At 39.0% G+C, this 16,113-nt stretch overlaps 1 protein-coding gene across 1 annotated transcript in view; it reads left to right on the top strand.

Annotated features, from left to right (window-relative positions):
• The first annotated feature begins 1,679 nt into the window (after positions 1 to 1,679).
• The window catches only part of RHOJ (ras homolog family member J), a 77,123-nt gene continuing 62,689 nt past the window's right edge, over positions 1,680 to 16,113 (top strand). Inside the window, exon 1 of the mRNA XM_033109277.1 lies at positions 1,680 to 2,341. Coding sequence (XP_032965168.1) covers positions 2,095 to 2,341 — 247 coding nt within the window. The 5' untranslated portion in view covers positions 1,680 to 2,094. The remainder of the gene's footprint in view (positions 2,342 to 16,113) is intronic.

The raw sequence follows: 16,113 nt of genomic DNA, 5'->3' as shown, positions 1-16,113 counted from the left end.
GGCCAATGAATGAGAGCAGAAGCATCACCTCCAGAAGGAAGCTTTAAGAGCCAATGCCACTTCACCACATTAATTTCTTCCTCTCCCACAGTAACCCCCAATGGTCTCAACGTGACTGCTCCACCAGCCTAGATCTCTGAATGAAGGTGACAAAAAAACACAATACAGATACAATGTGACTAAGAAATACACATGCTATTCTAAATCATTGAGCCTTGGGAGTTGTTACAACAACATAACCTCCTAGTAGATATACCACAACCTGACTGAAACATCAACCCGTTCTAGGAAAGAAATATTGGGACACTAAGCACTGTGGTAAATGTTACTATAATTCAAAACAGAAGAAATTTAGGCCTATATTTATTATACAGTAGCATATATATGTATATATAGCCACATATATGTATACATATATACATGTATATTATCAATAGTCACATATCAAAATAGACTTCTCTCCCACCCTCTCCAAAAAAAATTAAAAACCCTCCTCAAATCAATTGGATAATCTGAATTCTTAAAAATCACTGCTCAAAAATCTCAAAGAAACAGAGAGCTCCTTCATCAAAAAGGGACTTGACCCATTGTCAAAATCATTTGCAGAGTTCCACTTCTTTTCTAAGACCAAGTGCATTAATTAAATGCAGAGCTTCAAAGGGGCTTCATTCTGAGTGACCCAACAGACAAATAAATTAGCTGCCAGTGGCTCCTTTGTAATTGAAGAGGGCCAGGCTGACCCAAGGGGATAGGACTAAATCAAAAAGGGAACCGTCAAAGTGAAAGCAGCATTTGGGGACCTAAAACAAACTAATAAAGCCATCCCCCACACGCATTTCCAAGAGTAAGGGTGAGCCAAGCACATGTGTGTTTATTCACTAATAAGAAGATGCAAATATCCCACATCTGACTGATTTCTTATGTGCTACAACCATAAAAATGTTTGTGCCTGGAACACATGTTTGTTTGAGTGTTGTGCTCAACTGTGGCAATGTATAATCCTGAACACACATATTATACCTACAATCTACAAGAATGTTCCCCTTTGAAACAGTGTAACTCTGGGAGGTTTTCTTTTTTTCTTTTTTTGATAGTTTGCAAAATACTGTATTTGCATGATTTATCATTCATATTACAAATTACTATATATTTTTTTAATTTATTGGGGTGACAATTGTTAGTAAAATTACATAGATTTCAGGTGTACAATTCTGTATTACATCATCTATAAATCCCCTTGTGTGTTGGTTTTCTTCTTTATTGTAGGGACGAATTGCTTAAGGTTTTCATTTAAGTATGTGAAGAACTGTCCATTTTTAATTTGCAGAACTTTTAACTGGTGACTCAGTGAGGGATGATGTCATATGTTATCCTACAACGGCTGGTGTGGTTCGCTCTGCTCACTTAAACCATTCCCGTTTCTCTGGCAGACAGTACTCCCCAGTTTCCATCCTTTCGTCAGCCTCTTCCCAGCCAGCCACAGGCAAACAGCCCCCCCAGCAGCGGACGCGAAACAGGAAGCCTGACAGCTTGAGTCTGCTTTGGGACCCCTAGTGTTTTCCCACTCCATGTTCTGGCAGCGTTCCCCAGAAGTACAAACACACACACACAGAGCTCCCATTGTTGCAGCCTTCCCCAGCCCACTGATCCTAATATGGAATGCAGCAGGAAACCCATGATTTCCTGACACTCGGCAAGCTGGAGGAAGCAAGGGGAAAACTCCATTAAAAAGCCCAGCTTTCCTCCATGTTAGATGTGAAGTGGAAAATGGGGAAGATTCAGCAAACTTCCACTGTGTCTTCAGCCAGGCTGGAAAGGGGGAGAGCAGAGTGAAACCCTCAAGCTGTTGAAATTTCCAGATTGGCAGGAAATCCCTAGAATTCAGTGAAAATGAGGGTTTCTTAACTCAAACTGATAGGGAAAAGGGACAGTCCCTTTGAATAATTCTCCCAAGTCAGTGTGTGTGTTAACTTTCCTTACCAGTATGATAAGCAAGAGGGCATATGCCAGCTGCCAAGGACGAATTTGTATGATCCCAGGTACCCAAAGTAAGGCAAAGTGATCTCAAGCCTGCCGCTGGCTGCCCGCTGCTCCATGGGCTTTGCGAGAAGCAGGAGAAGCAACAGCAGCAGCTCAGTCACCACAGCTGGAGCCGCAAGAATGAACTGCAAGGAGGGAAATGACAGCAGCTGCAGCTGCGGGGGCACCGAAGAAGAGAAGAAGATGTTGAAGTGTGTGGTGGTGGGGGACGGTGCTGTGGGGAAAACCTGCCTGCTGATGAGCTACGCCAATGATGCCTTCCCAGAGGAGTATGTGCCCACCGTGTTTGACCACTATGCAGGTAAGAAAAGGCGGAAAACCTACCCCTGCAGACCGGGTGAGTGATACGGGGGCGACACCCAACTTCACAGGGGCCTAGCTCGCGTCTAACGTCACTATTGGGTACGGGCCTAGAACTAGCCAGGTAGCTTAGCATAACATACAGCCAAGGGCTTTGCTGGAATTATTAGAACAATTTGTACATCAATTTGTACTGTAACACTTTTCCCTTCTTAAATCAAGTGAATAACATGGGGGAAATACCCTGAAATGTCCTCTGGGTTTTGGGGCCATTTGCCTCATATTTATCAACTTTTTATTGTGAACATTTTAAAATGTAGTGTAATTATACCACAATTTTTACCAAAAAAAAAAAAAAATCACCACTAACCACAATAACAGGCGAAACAAGAGTTCGTGCCACTTTTCCTATATTCATTTCAGGCCATTCATAAATGAAAATGCTAAGATTAATAAACATTAGAACCTTCATTTTTCTATATTAATTGGTGATGTACTATTACTACTGCACTTTCATTTTCTTGGGGTTATGCATGGGGGGGAAGTATTAAAAGGTTTTAAATATCTATTAGGCAATCTGTATTTTGAAGGAAAAGAAACATTTTTATAGGTTTTTAAAAGTAAAAATAAAGATTAAAAATCAAATTTGAAACATTTTCAAGTATGTCCCAAAAGGACAAAATTGGGGATAAAATGTTTTAAATCATGGCAGTTAAGATACTATAGTCACAACTTAATTCTTTCAGGTATATAGTTTTCCAGTGTTCTAAAGTTTGTAGTGTGATAGCTTATCAGTGTGATAGCTTATCTAAGTTTTTCCATTTTGACTCTTACTTTTTCTCTTAATTTCCAAAACAAATCTTATTAACTTCTTAAAAGTTCATAAAATTCTTCAGAAGTTCACAATAGCCTAGATTTTATAACTTTTTGAACATAGTGATCAGCTCGATAAATTATCTGAGATTTGAGATTTTGTAAGAGGAAAATGTCTCTTCCGTCACCTTGGCTTCGGGTGAGATTCAGCAAAAGGGAAACGACCCACAGGAAACCTGTGTGAGTGCTGGCTTTGTTATGTGGCCTTTTGAAATCCTCTTTCTGCAGGAAGTAGCTTCTTTTCCAGAGCTAAACAATCACCTAAGTCCCCTCCTCCTCCTACATTTACATGATTTATGATAATATTACATAGCAGACAGGGAGAGAATCATAGTATCCATTTCCCAGCAGGTTTTTCTATATTTGTAGAAATTAAGAGCAAATTTGAATGTTGGCTCCCTTCAGCTGTTCTGAAAATATAATGACTGTGCCCAGAGAAGAAAATTTTTATGAGAACAGAATAAAGAGAAGAACAGGTAGACTTTTACCTTTAAAAAAAAAAAAAAAAAAAAAAAGCAAATTATAACATTAGGGTGTCTGCGACTTAAGAAAATTACTAGGCTACTTGACCTGTAAAGATCTTAGCAAAATTTATTTATTCTACACCCTCTTTCCTCCAGGAAAGGGAACCTGGCTGGTACCTAATTTCAAAAACATTTATAATAGATCAAATATGAAACCTAAAATCTACTAAAAGGAGAGGTTTCAAGTGCTTTTGAAAATTACGTGTCTCACCCTATCTATTGGGTGAACCAATTACAATGTAATGTCAGGGATAAAGAGAATAAAACCATCTTTAGAGATAAAGTCAGCCTATTAAAAAAAAAATACATATTAAAGATCAAAGGCTGAAGCACTACGAGATTCCACTAGGGTCAAATTTTTTTATATTTCAATTGTGTACATATTTATTATCTATCCAAGCATCTTAAAGATTTTGGCTACTCTACGATTTTAGCTGTCAAGAAATCACAGCCACTATATCCAAAGCAATACTTGTCACACAGTAGGCATTCCCAAACATTGTTGCTTTAATTTACACTTTGTACCTTTTTAAGTACATCATCTTTTCACGTGCTTTCAGTTAGATTGTAAAGGAAATGAAGACATGAGCCTCATACATCTAGGATGGTAATGAAGTGAACACGTTCATTAGTAGAGAGATCTCCTCCGTCACAACGACTCTAGTTCCTTTTACCATCATCCCCCCCATATATGAGCTAATAAAACATAAGTCCTTACACAGTCACATGAGAATCTACAATCAATTGTAAAAAAAAAAAAGAAAGAAAGAAAGAAAGAAAGAAAAGAAAAGAAAAGAAAAAGAAGGAAAAAAAATGCTTTTTTTCTCCACATGGAGAAGTATCCCGTATCTAGGCCCTGGGTCCAATCAGCCCGTTCTGAAATGACAACCTACAACTGGTTTACTAAGAGTCTTCAGGAAATTGTAGTTCAAGTCAAAGAGAGTCTGTCCCTTAAAGATGTTTCCATAATAGCTGCCAGCTCCAGGAGGATAGAGGTATAATAGTAAGGACGGAAGTACAGCTTACTGCTCAAGATGGTGAGCTCTGAAGCCAGGCAGCGGTTCTGATACTGGCTCTGCCCTTACCATGTGGCCTTGAGCAAGTCACTTAAGCACTCTGTGCCTCAATTACCACAAATGGGGGGGAAAAGACAACAAAGTTATTAGGACTGTTTGTGAGAACAAAATTCTTTAATACATGCAGTTCTTAGAACAGTGCCTTACACATGATAAGTGTGAGGTATATAGTAGCTAATACGTATCATGTGTAAGAATAGGGTCTTGACACTTACACACAGCTATGAAAGGGAATTAAAAGGTAACTAAAAGGTAAAGACTATAATAAGGAAAAATACAATTCCAAGAGTATCATCCAAGTGGATTGGGTATGACAGTGTGTGTATTGTCCTTATAATATAGTTACCATGAATTGATAAACTTTCACTGTGCTGGGAGCTCCTGAGGGAAAGCGTCGTCATGTCTTGCCACATTCAGTGTTCAATTCTCAGTCCTCGTTTACTTGGTCTCTTGGAGGCTTTTCTCATGGTTTATTACTCTCCTTGAAACACTTTCTTTACTTAGTTTTAGAGATACTGTATTCTCCTGGTTTTTATTCCCCTCGCTGGCAAATCTCTCTCCATCTCCTCTGTTGCTTTCTCCATCTCTTCCCAACCACTGAAGTTGGCATATCTCAATGCTCAGTCCATTGACTTTCTTCTCTATTTACGCTCATGCCCTGCTTGACTGTGTCTTGTCTCATGACTAAATAACCACTGATGACTCCCAAATGTATATCTTTATCCCCAGTAATCTCCTGAAACCCAGACTCATATATCCAACTGTCTATTTGGATGTCTAAACAGGCATCTCAAACTTAACCTATCCAAAGAGAACTTTTTAATTCCCCCAATCTACTGCTCCCCTAGTCTTCCCCATAGAAGTACATGACCACTATCTTCTACCCAGTTGCTCAGAACAAAAACTTTGGCATTCTCCTTAACTTCTTCCTTCTTTTGACAATACCCCTCCCTCTCCATCCAAACCAATAGCTATTATCCTTTCCTAGCAATCAGCTCAACATTCAAAATATATCTCAAACCTGTTCACTTCTCCCCACCTCGTTTTCCTTCATTCTTGTCCAAGCCACCATCATTTTTCATCCAAACTACTGTAATCACCTCCAGATTCCCTGCTTCTAATCTTGTCCCCTACAGTCAGTTCTCCACACAGGCAGCAGGGTGACTGCCCACAGCCCCAAGTCCTCCAATCCCTTCACACTCAGACCTCACCATGTATCATGGTCTACAAGGCACTCCATGACTTGGTCCCTGTTATCACTCCAACCTCATCTCCTAACTTTCCCCTTCAGTATTTCCGCTCTAGCCACATCAGCCATCTTGATATTCTGCAAACACACTCAACTCCTTTGTCCCTTGAAGACTTTGTATTTGCTCTTCCTCCAGCCTGACACTGTTGCTCCAGATTCTCTTCACCTTCAATTGACCACATTATTTAACATATTCACACAAACAAATACTAAAACGCAGAGTCCCTCTTTAACCTCGTTTCCTGTTGTGTCTTTCTTTATAACATTTAACACAACCTGGCATTATATTTATTTGCTTACTATTTTTATGCCACACTGGAATGTAAACTCCATGAGAGCAAGAACTTCCTTTGTCTTGTTCACTGTTCTATCCCCAACTTCTAAAACAGAGCCCAACACGTAACAGACTCTCAATAGATAGTAATTGAATAAATGAATTAGTATTATTTAATCATCTTATTCCCTCAAGTGCTGAGATAATTCCAGGTCCATTAAAACTTTGATGAATAAATGAACAAATTGCTGATCCAATGGGTATCTCTTTAGGAATGAATATACCAAAATATTTAATAAATTTATTATATTTTTGAACTATTATGTTCACATCTTAATTATTTTATCTTTACTGTAATTATATCATTGCATTTTCTTGATCTAAGAGGCCAATAGCGCATCTTTCAAACAATGTAACTCTAAATGTATAATTTCATTTGGAAATAAATGGGATATATTCAAATACTTCCATTTGTATTATATCCAAAAGACTGCCTAAATTTTGGGTGGCACACTCAAACACTTATTATATAAACAGCATGTTCCAGAGTAGCCCCAAGTTCAACTAAGGTCTAGGACTAAAAATTGGGGACAGTAGAATGAAGGTAGAAAAGGTCACTCATGCTTTTTACAACTGTATCTAAGAAATATCTCTGGGCCCTGCTTCCGACTCCCTTCCAGATGACTCAAGATATCCTAACACCCTTTAGAGCTTTAACAGCTTACCATGGAACAGCCATATTTCTTCTCCCATCCTATATCCTATTCTTTAGCTTTGAGGTTTGTAGCAGACCCCTCACTGAAAAAGTACTATCAATTAATGTTTCACATGACATATGACATAGGATAACACATTTTGGATTTAGTTAGATGGTATGTTGAGTTAGATTATGTCTGTGGTTTGTATGTTTATATTCATAGGCGTATAAAATAAGCCCATTCAAGGTGAAACCTATACATGATGTACCTCATGACTACTTCCATCATCCTCTGAATCGGAACTGATTTTTTTTAATTTCATTAAATTTATTGGGGTGACACTGGCTAATAAAATTATGTAGGTTTCAAGTGTACAATTCCATAATACATCATCTGCACATTGCATTGTGTGTTCACCACCCAAAGTCAAGTCTCCTTCTGTCACCATATATTTGACCTCATTTACCCTTTTCTACGTCCCCTCCATTCCCTTTTCCCTCTGATAGCCACCATACTGTTGTCTGTGTGTATGAGTTGTATGTTTGTTTGTCTTGTTTGTTCATTTGTTGCTTTCAGTTTTATATCCTACATGAGTGAAATCATATCGTTCTTGACTTTTTCTATCTGACTTGTTTCACTTAGCATGATGTTCTCAAGATCCATCCATGTTGTCGCAAATGGCAGCATTTCATCTTTTCTATGGTCGAGTAATATTACCTTGTATATATATGTACCACATCTTCTTTATCCAATCACCTATTGAAGGACACTTCAGTTGTTTCCATGTTTTTGTCATCATGAATAATGCTGCAATGAACACAGGGGGACACATACCTTTTTGAATCAATATTTTCAAATTTTTGGGGTAGATACCCAGAAGAGGGATTACTGGGTCATACGGTAACTCTATTTTCAATTTTTTGAGGAAACTCCATACTGTTTTCCATAGTGGCTGTACCAATTTATATTCCCACCAGCAGTGCATAAGCGTTCCTTTTTCTCCACAACCTCTCTAATACTTGTTATTACTTGTCTTATTGGTAGTAGCCATTCTAACAGGTGTGAGATGGTATTTCATTGTGGTTTTGGTTTGCATTTCCCTAATAGCTAGTGAAGTTGAGCATCTTTTCATATGTCTGTTGGCCGTTTGTATGTCTTCTTGAGAGAAGTGTCTGCTCAGGTATTCTGTCCATTTTCTAAATTGAATTGTTTGGGTTTTTTGTTGTTGAATTGCACAGTTCTTTATATATTTTGGATATAAACCCATTATCAGAGGCGCTATTTGCAAATATCTTCTCCCATTGGATTGTTGCCTTTTTTTATTGATGGTTTCTTTTGCTGTGAAGAAGCTTTTTAATTTGATTTATTCCCATTTGTTTATTTTTGCTTGTACTTCCCTTGCCATTGAGGGCAAACACATAAAATCCTCTCCAAGACCAATGTCCATAAGTTTAGTTTCCAGTCTTATATTTAGGTCTTTGATCCATTTTTGAGTTAACTGTTTTACATGGTGACAAACAGCAGTCTAATTTCATTATTTTGCATGTGGCTTTCCAATTTTCCCAGCACCATTTGTTGAAGACACTTTCTTTTCTCTGTTGTATGTTTTTGGCTCCTTTGTCGAAAATTATCTGCCCAAATATATGTGGCTTTATTTCTGGGTTCTCAAATCTGTTACATTGATCTGTGTGTATGTTTTTCTGCCAATAACATGCTGTTTTGATTACTGTTGCTTTCTAGTATAATTTCAAGTCAGAGAGTGTGATACCTCCAACTTTGTTCTTTTGTTTTCTCAGGATTGCTTTGGCTATTTGGTGTCTTTTATGATTCCGTAAAATATGATGATTTTTTATTCTATTTCTTTTAAAAATGCCATTGTAATTTTGATGGGGATTGCATTAATCTATAGATTGCTTTGAGTAATATGGCCATTTTAACTATGTTGGTTCTTCCAATCTATGAACATGGAATATCTTTCTATTCAACAGAATTGCTTCTGTCTGCAGCTCTTTCTTCTATCACCCATCCCTTCTATAGTTTGTCAAAAACCACCTGTGTTTGGAACCTCATTTTAAGTCACAATTTGCAAACCCAGACTGCCTATGCAGGAAATTAACACAATTCATGGAAAAGGGAGAGGAAAATCTAGTTGCTCTATCAGTTGAATGATATGTAAAAGGAAGTTGTTTCCACAGAGAGCTGAATGTCAATTCTAACTTTTTCTACCTAATTAAATGGTGATCAGTCCCAGGTAGACTCAATCACAACCTTAATGGCCAGAGCAGAGGGGGAAACTATGTTCAATCCACGGGGGTGGGGGGGGAATAACATAAAAGAATAAAAAGTGAATAAAAACAAAGCTCCAGTCCTATAAAGTGTTGTGACACAGTTCTGTCCATTTGGGAATATTTACTCAGTAGTTTCTCTTTTGTTCTTTCTGAAGATACCTGAGAGTGTCTGGAGAATGGATGAGATTCACTTTTTGTAAGCCAAAAGGGAACCTAAAACTCTCATGGGACTGTGAAATACATCACCAGGCTTTTAACTTTAGACAAAAATGTAAAAGAAGTTTGTGAAAGAGGAGATAAGAATGGGCCAGTGGAATAACTCATTCTGTTCCTTCTAAATGCAATGATGCTCAAAACCCCAAAAACTTGTAGGTATCCAAACATCCAGTATCTCTTTTTGAGGCAGTGTGATGTGTGTCTGATGCTTTTTCTGGACTCTTGGAAGCTACAACAAAGGTGCAGTGATAGGAATTACATGGCTAGTTCCTTCCACAGTCTACACTTCAATGCTTAAGAGACTCAGCACGTTCAGAAGCTCCAGGCATAGAAATTATACTCAGAAAGCAAAAGCATACTGCAGAGATGCTAAGTTGGGAGCTACTTCTCTTAGGAGTAAGAAAAAAGAATAAAAAACGAAAAAAGAAAATTGAGTATCTGTGACCAGAGTGACTCAAGAAAAGCCATGCTCCCAGATTTAGAAACTGCATCTGTAGTACATAACCCTCCTACATCACAGCTTTAGCCGGTGACAAACCAAGAACTACCACCAATTCAGGCTTCGATGGACAGACTCCCAGTAACCAAGACTTAGCTCCACACGGCCTGGCTCCCTTCACTGTCCAGGACAGGAAGGGTTTCATCAGTTTTACTACTTAACTGCCCCCTTGGGGTTGGGATTCAGGTAAACAGGATTTTGTTTCTGGGCTAGCTTTTTCAAATTCTGCCATCTCTCTCTCTCTTCTTGTGGGGCACAGAGCAGATTTTTCTCAGAGATGGCTCAGTACATTGGATAGCTATGTTTTTAGGTATAGCGGGCCTGTTCTGCAAAGGAAGCAGGGAGGTGGGCAACAAACATAAGGCCTCTCAGGAAAGAACAGGGAAGAAAACTCAACAAATCGGTCTCCCTCATCCATCCTGAGGCAAGATTGCAGGGATGTATGGAGGCCTCACCTTCTGCATCAGGACTCAGGTTCTGATAAGGCAGGAAATTTACTTTCCCACAAACAAAATCCACGCCACCCCTTGGGTTAGTTAGTGGAATCCAAAAAAGTTCATCTTCGTGGTGTAATGCAACCAGGATAAATCCCATCCTGACCTCAATAGGGACCGACTGTGAGTCACGGACAGGCCTGGCATCATTCTTGAATACTCTGAAGTCCACAAGCATTTTGGACGCGCCCAATTTTCACGAAACAAAAAGAGCTGATTCATGTGTATTCACTCAGTGTTTTGTCTTGGTTCACAACACAGCTTTAATGTATGGTGTTCTTCATTCCCAATCTCAGGATGTGGTCGTATTAATTAGGAAACTCAAATGCCACAAGAGCATATATTAACAACAATAACAATAGCTATATACTCCCATAGTCCTTCAGGCATATTTGAAGCATTTTCATGCATGGATTCATTGCCTCCTCACCATGATCCTGAGATGCTATTATTTTCCTAATAGCATCTAATGAGGAAATCAAGGCACAAAGATATTAACAAATTTGCCCAAGGTTAAATACCTTATAATGGAGTAAGTGGAGGCCATGAAACAGTAAACAAACAACATAAGCAGCATACAGGTTTTTCGCTAACAACCTCAATCGAAAGGCCAATGTAAGGTTCACTAACCTGCTGTAACAAATAGACCCAAACATGTATGGAATTTAACACCATGGCAGGGTGTTCCTTGCTTATGTGATGGTCCTGGGCAGGTATTCAAGGCCGTGGGGTTGCTTTCCTCCACATGGTCATTTAGGGACCTGGCTCCATCTTGTGACCCTGCTATCCCCTAGGATCTCACAGTTATCTGCATCCAAGCAGCTTAACGAGAAAGCTCATGGAGAAACCTGAATGGAAAGCTTTACAGGCCAGGATGGGAAGGGATAGGCACCATTTCCAGTCACACTCCCTGGGAGATAACTTAGTCACAGGCCACACCTCACTCTGAGAGAGGCTGGAAAATAAAGCTCACCTATGTGATCAAAAGAGGGAAGAATGGATTTTAATGGACACTAGCCATCTCTGCCTGCATCAGACTGTCCAGCCACCAAATACCCTCGCACACTTTCTCCCACTTGTAAAACAAACTCACCCTTTTCCTAAGAGGAGCCATCCAGAGTCCCATTCTGTTTCTGAACCAGGTCCAAGTCCAGCATCTACAGGTGATGTACAGTCCTTTCCGTGTGACAGAGATGGGGCTCCTTGTCGTCCAACAGAGACGAATGATCCACCCTATGACAATGGTAGAACAGAGACGGGATAACCCAAATTTTCAAACCCCCTTACAGAAAAGGGAAGAATGGGAGACACACAGCAAAAATAGACTCCTGATGGCAAACACTGGGAAGAACCCCTGGCCCTGACAATGGAGGGACTTTCTTAAGTTGATCCTAATGCTGTTCTCTGGGAGGAATTCCTTCAGCCATTATTCCTGACTTTCCCTGGCAAGGCTCTCCCACAGGCTTTTCTTTCTCATCCATTATCCTCCAGGACACACATCTGAATTGGGCCTGAGAGCATGTCTGTCTTGGGAGCAGCATAACTTTCAGAGCCTGCTACTTGTCTGTGCAATTTGGGGGGCTCAAGTGTTTTTTTTACAGTCATAAGTATACATAGTCCAACCTTGGAGTTTCTTTGGAAATACAACTATCTCTAAAACTTACCAGGCTCCTGCTAAGTTCCGTGTATCAACAACCATATCCAAGAGTGAAGTATGTCTTTCCTAGACATATTTCTTAAACATGCTTCATTTGTCTGCTTCCTCTACCCAATGCCTTTTGCTCTCAAATTAACAATAGCTACCTGGAGGCCATATGAAGCAGTACGCTTAGATGGGAGGGCAATATGCTGGATCTTGTCCTTGACACAGCTGATTCTCCTGTTTAAATGGAGAAATAGCATTTGCTGTTCAAATCCTTTTTTTAATTGTATCACCTATTTTTGGAATTTTCCAACTCTATAAGGCCATTAATATCTGTGTTCTATCAATCTCAGCTTAGAAAACAATGAACTCAGCTCTTTTCTTTCTTGTAGCACCTAGCTAAACACAATAACAATTAGCATACACTAACATTCTGGCATTTCCCAATCTTTTCTGTGAGTGCTGCAGACTCTGTAGGAACTAGGTTTACCTTTCAGGTTTCATAAATAATAGTTTTGCAAAATATTTTGCCATAGTACAACACAGATCTTCATCTTTCTGGCCTGTTCTGGATTTTCTTTTTTTTTTTTTACCACCTACCAGTTAACAGCTAAGCTAACATTTTTTTCTAGGTTTTTGTATGATGGCAGCACACGAGATAGGATAGGATGCTGTAACAAACAGACTCAAATATAGAATGATTTAAACTATTAGAATTCTATTTCTTGCTCATATAACAGACCTGAGCAAGTATTCACATTGATGAGATGGTTCTGTTCCATGTGATCATTCAAGGATCTATTTTTTTCCATCTTGTGACTCTGCTATTGCCTAGGGCTGTGTAGTGCTCTGTATCTAGACAGCGGAAGATGAAAGAATGTGGAGGAGTGGTGGTGTGGGCCAGGTCCACAAGTGGCATACATCACTTCTGTTCACATTTCGCTGGAGAGAAGTTAGACCCTCGGCCACACATAACTGTAAGAGAGGTTAGCTACCGTGTTTCCCCCAAAAACAAGACCTAACCAGAAAATGAGCCCTAGCATGATTTTTCAGGATGATATCCCCTGAACGTAAGCCCTAATGCGTCTTTTGGAGCAAAAATTAATCTAAGACCCAGTCTTATTTTTAGGGAAACATAGTATATGCCCAAAGAAAGAGTGAACAAATTTTAATGGATTTTAACAGTAATCTTTACCACAATTACTAAGTTGAAATTTCTTACATTAAACACAATAGACCCATGTAAACAATATAAACTGCCCTAAGCATCATATTTAATTAGGTGTTTATTCAACTACAAATGACACACATGTATTTCTTATGTTCGCCTGGTCATCAGAAAAACCTGCCTATTGAAAAATACAGATTCTTTAGCCCATGCCAGGGCTGCTATACCAGACCCACTAAGAGGAAGAGTTGTAAATAATAAATTTCAACAAGCATCCTAGGCATTTCTTATTGGATGGAAACTATGGAACTCCCATTTTATAGTTCAAAACCATTTGGATATCGTAAGTTCATATAATTCAATCTTCTATAATTTATTAAGTTCATAAAACCCTTCTTTAGGCTATAAAAGTCCCTAAAACCAAGTTAAGAAGAACAAACCTATAATCAACCATCAATCAGTAAAAAGCAATTTATATATATATATATATATATATATATATATATATATATATATATATATATATGTAATTTCTTGACCTAACGAGAAAAATTGTGTAAAACCAGAAGAGGCCTTCCGAGTTGCTCAAAAGCAGCTAGCAAATTCCTAAATGAGGAAAACAGAGTGTTTGCCAAAAAGATCTGTACCCATCGCTGGGACATAGAGAGACCCTGGAGGAAAGAATACACAAGTCTGAGGATCAGAAAGTGTTGGGAGGGGGCTTCTGTGAGGTGGGGAGAGAAGCCTGGAAGACTCAGAACAGAGATAAGTGGGAATTGTAAAACAGCAGAAAGGGGACTACCTAGGCACACTTGGGTGCAGCCAAGCACCAACTGCTAGAACAGCCTCAGGCAGGACTGGCAAAGCTTCCTAAGTGTGAATCGCTGTGGGCTGAGCCTGCTGTCTGCAAAACAATGATCAGCATGACAGTAAGACATTCAGAGAGAAGTTAGAAAACACCTACTCTCATGGGAAGAAGCAAAGGTGTCTTAAAAAAACAGGAAAGAGCCTGGAATGCTTGAGTGGTTTTGGTGCATCTCTGTCTTGGATGCTATTATTCTTCCATATCCATCCAGCCCTATGATTATGAAATGGACATAAACATCTGTTTCCCTTCTGCAAATCCTTCTGTTCTTCTTCATGCTTTGACCTAACATTTGGGAAAAGGAGGGGGGGGGAAATGGAAAGTTGCCTAAAATTCAGTTTTTCAGAGTCCAAAAAGTTTCTACTTGGGCTAGAATCTGGTTCCTGAAAGAGATAGCATATAAACTCCGGGAGAGGTAGAAACGTCGTAACTGGCACTCAGGCATCCCCTATCTGGAAAACCAACTGACAAGCACTCTTGCTAGTGGAGACCAAGCCTTCCTTTAGAGTCTCTCCAGCTGTTTAAACACAAACTAGTAAATCAAGACTCAGAATGTGAAAGTACTTGCCAATAAGAGGAAAATAATGCTCTGTGTGGCCTAAGCAGAATGCACCATAATGAACAAAACTGCTTCCTGATCCTTTTACAGTGATATTTACAGTTTATTAATTAAAAAGGTAATTAGCTAAGTATTAAATATGTGTCAAGCCCTGTGTTACCTTTGCTATCTTCCTAGAGCCTCACATTATTTCCAGGTATTAAGTATTGTCATTTTATAGACAAGAAAATTGAAACTCAGTGAAGTAACTTGCCTAACGTCACTTGGCTAAGGGGCAGAATTGACATTCCAAACTACCCAGCTCACACTTATTCAATTATGGTTGCTTTTGTTCTGTACGGGCAGAGTAGTTAGGACAAAGATTGTGTCACCCACTAAGCTGGAGAACGTATTTACTATCACACCCCTTTACAGAAAGAGTTCACTGATCCCTGAGAGAATGCATGTAACACATCTAGCACAGTTCCCCTAACTACTCTATGTTAACTGTTGCTTCCATGATTAAAGCTTTCACGGTAGATGTATATCAAATACCAAAAATGTTTCTATTTCCACCATACATTTTTTATGTTTTGTTTGACTACTAAAGCTGATGAATTAAAAAAAAAAAAAAAAAAAAAAAAAACTGCCCGGCTCACATGGTACCCACTTGGTGAGGCCAGACCTTGCAGATCAAAGTGGGCTCCCTTTCAAAACCTGCTCATTTCCTCTATAGTTATTATCTTGTTTATTTATCCACTGCTTGTTTCCCCCTAGAATGTACGCTTCAGGAAAGCAAGGTTCTTTCTGCCTCGTTTATTTTTTATTTTTTTAGTTTCAGGTGCACAAAACAATGTAATAGACATTTACACCCCTTGCAAAGTGATAACCCCCTTCGCCCAATCTACTACCTCTCTGACATCGTATATAGCAGCTACACTTCCATTGACTCTATTCCCTATGCTGTACTCCACATCCTATGATTATATATATATATTAAATTATGGTTGACATTCATTATTATTCAGCCTCAGGTGTACACTGCAGTGGTCAGAAAATTTGGGGAATATAATCAATAATGTTGTAAAAATTTTGTAGAGTATCCAATGGACATTTGTCTTATTAGCAAGACCACTTCATGGATGGTGTAGATGTCTCATTTACTCTTATGTCCCCAATGCCTGGGAATAAGCCCACAACACAAAAGACACCCAGCAATGTCTAGTGAATAAATGACTGACTGACTGAATGAATGAATGACATCCAAGCATCTCAGTTATACCAGTGCACTACACTGAAGTTAGCACCCTGTGTGAAGAGTCAAGATAATTTTCTATGTTGAACTCTGACCGTCCCTACATCCTAAAAG

The sequence above is a fragment of the Rhinolophus ferrumequinum genome, chromosome 6, assembly GCF_004115265.2.
Source record: "Rhinolophus ferrumequinum isolate MPI-CBG mRhiFer1 chromosome 6, mRhiFer1_v1.p, whole genome shotgun sequence".
NCBI lineage: Eukaryota > Metazoa > Chordata > Mammalia > Chiroptera > Rhinolophidae > Rhinolophus > Rhinolophus ferrumequinum.
Note: the sequence above shows the minus strand (reverse complement) of the source record. Positions and strands in the feature narration are given on the sequence as shown.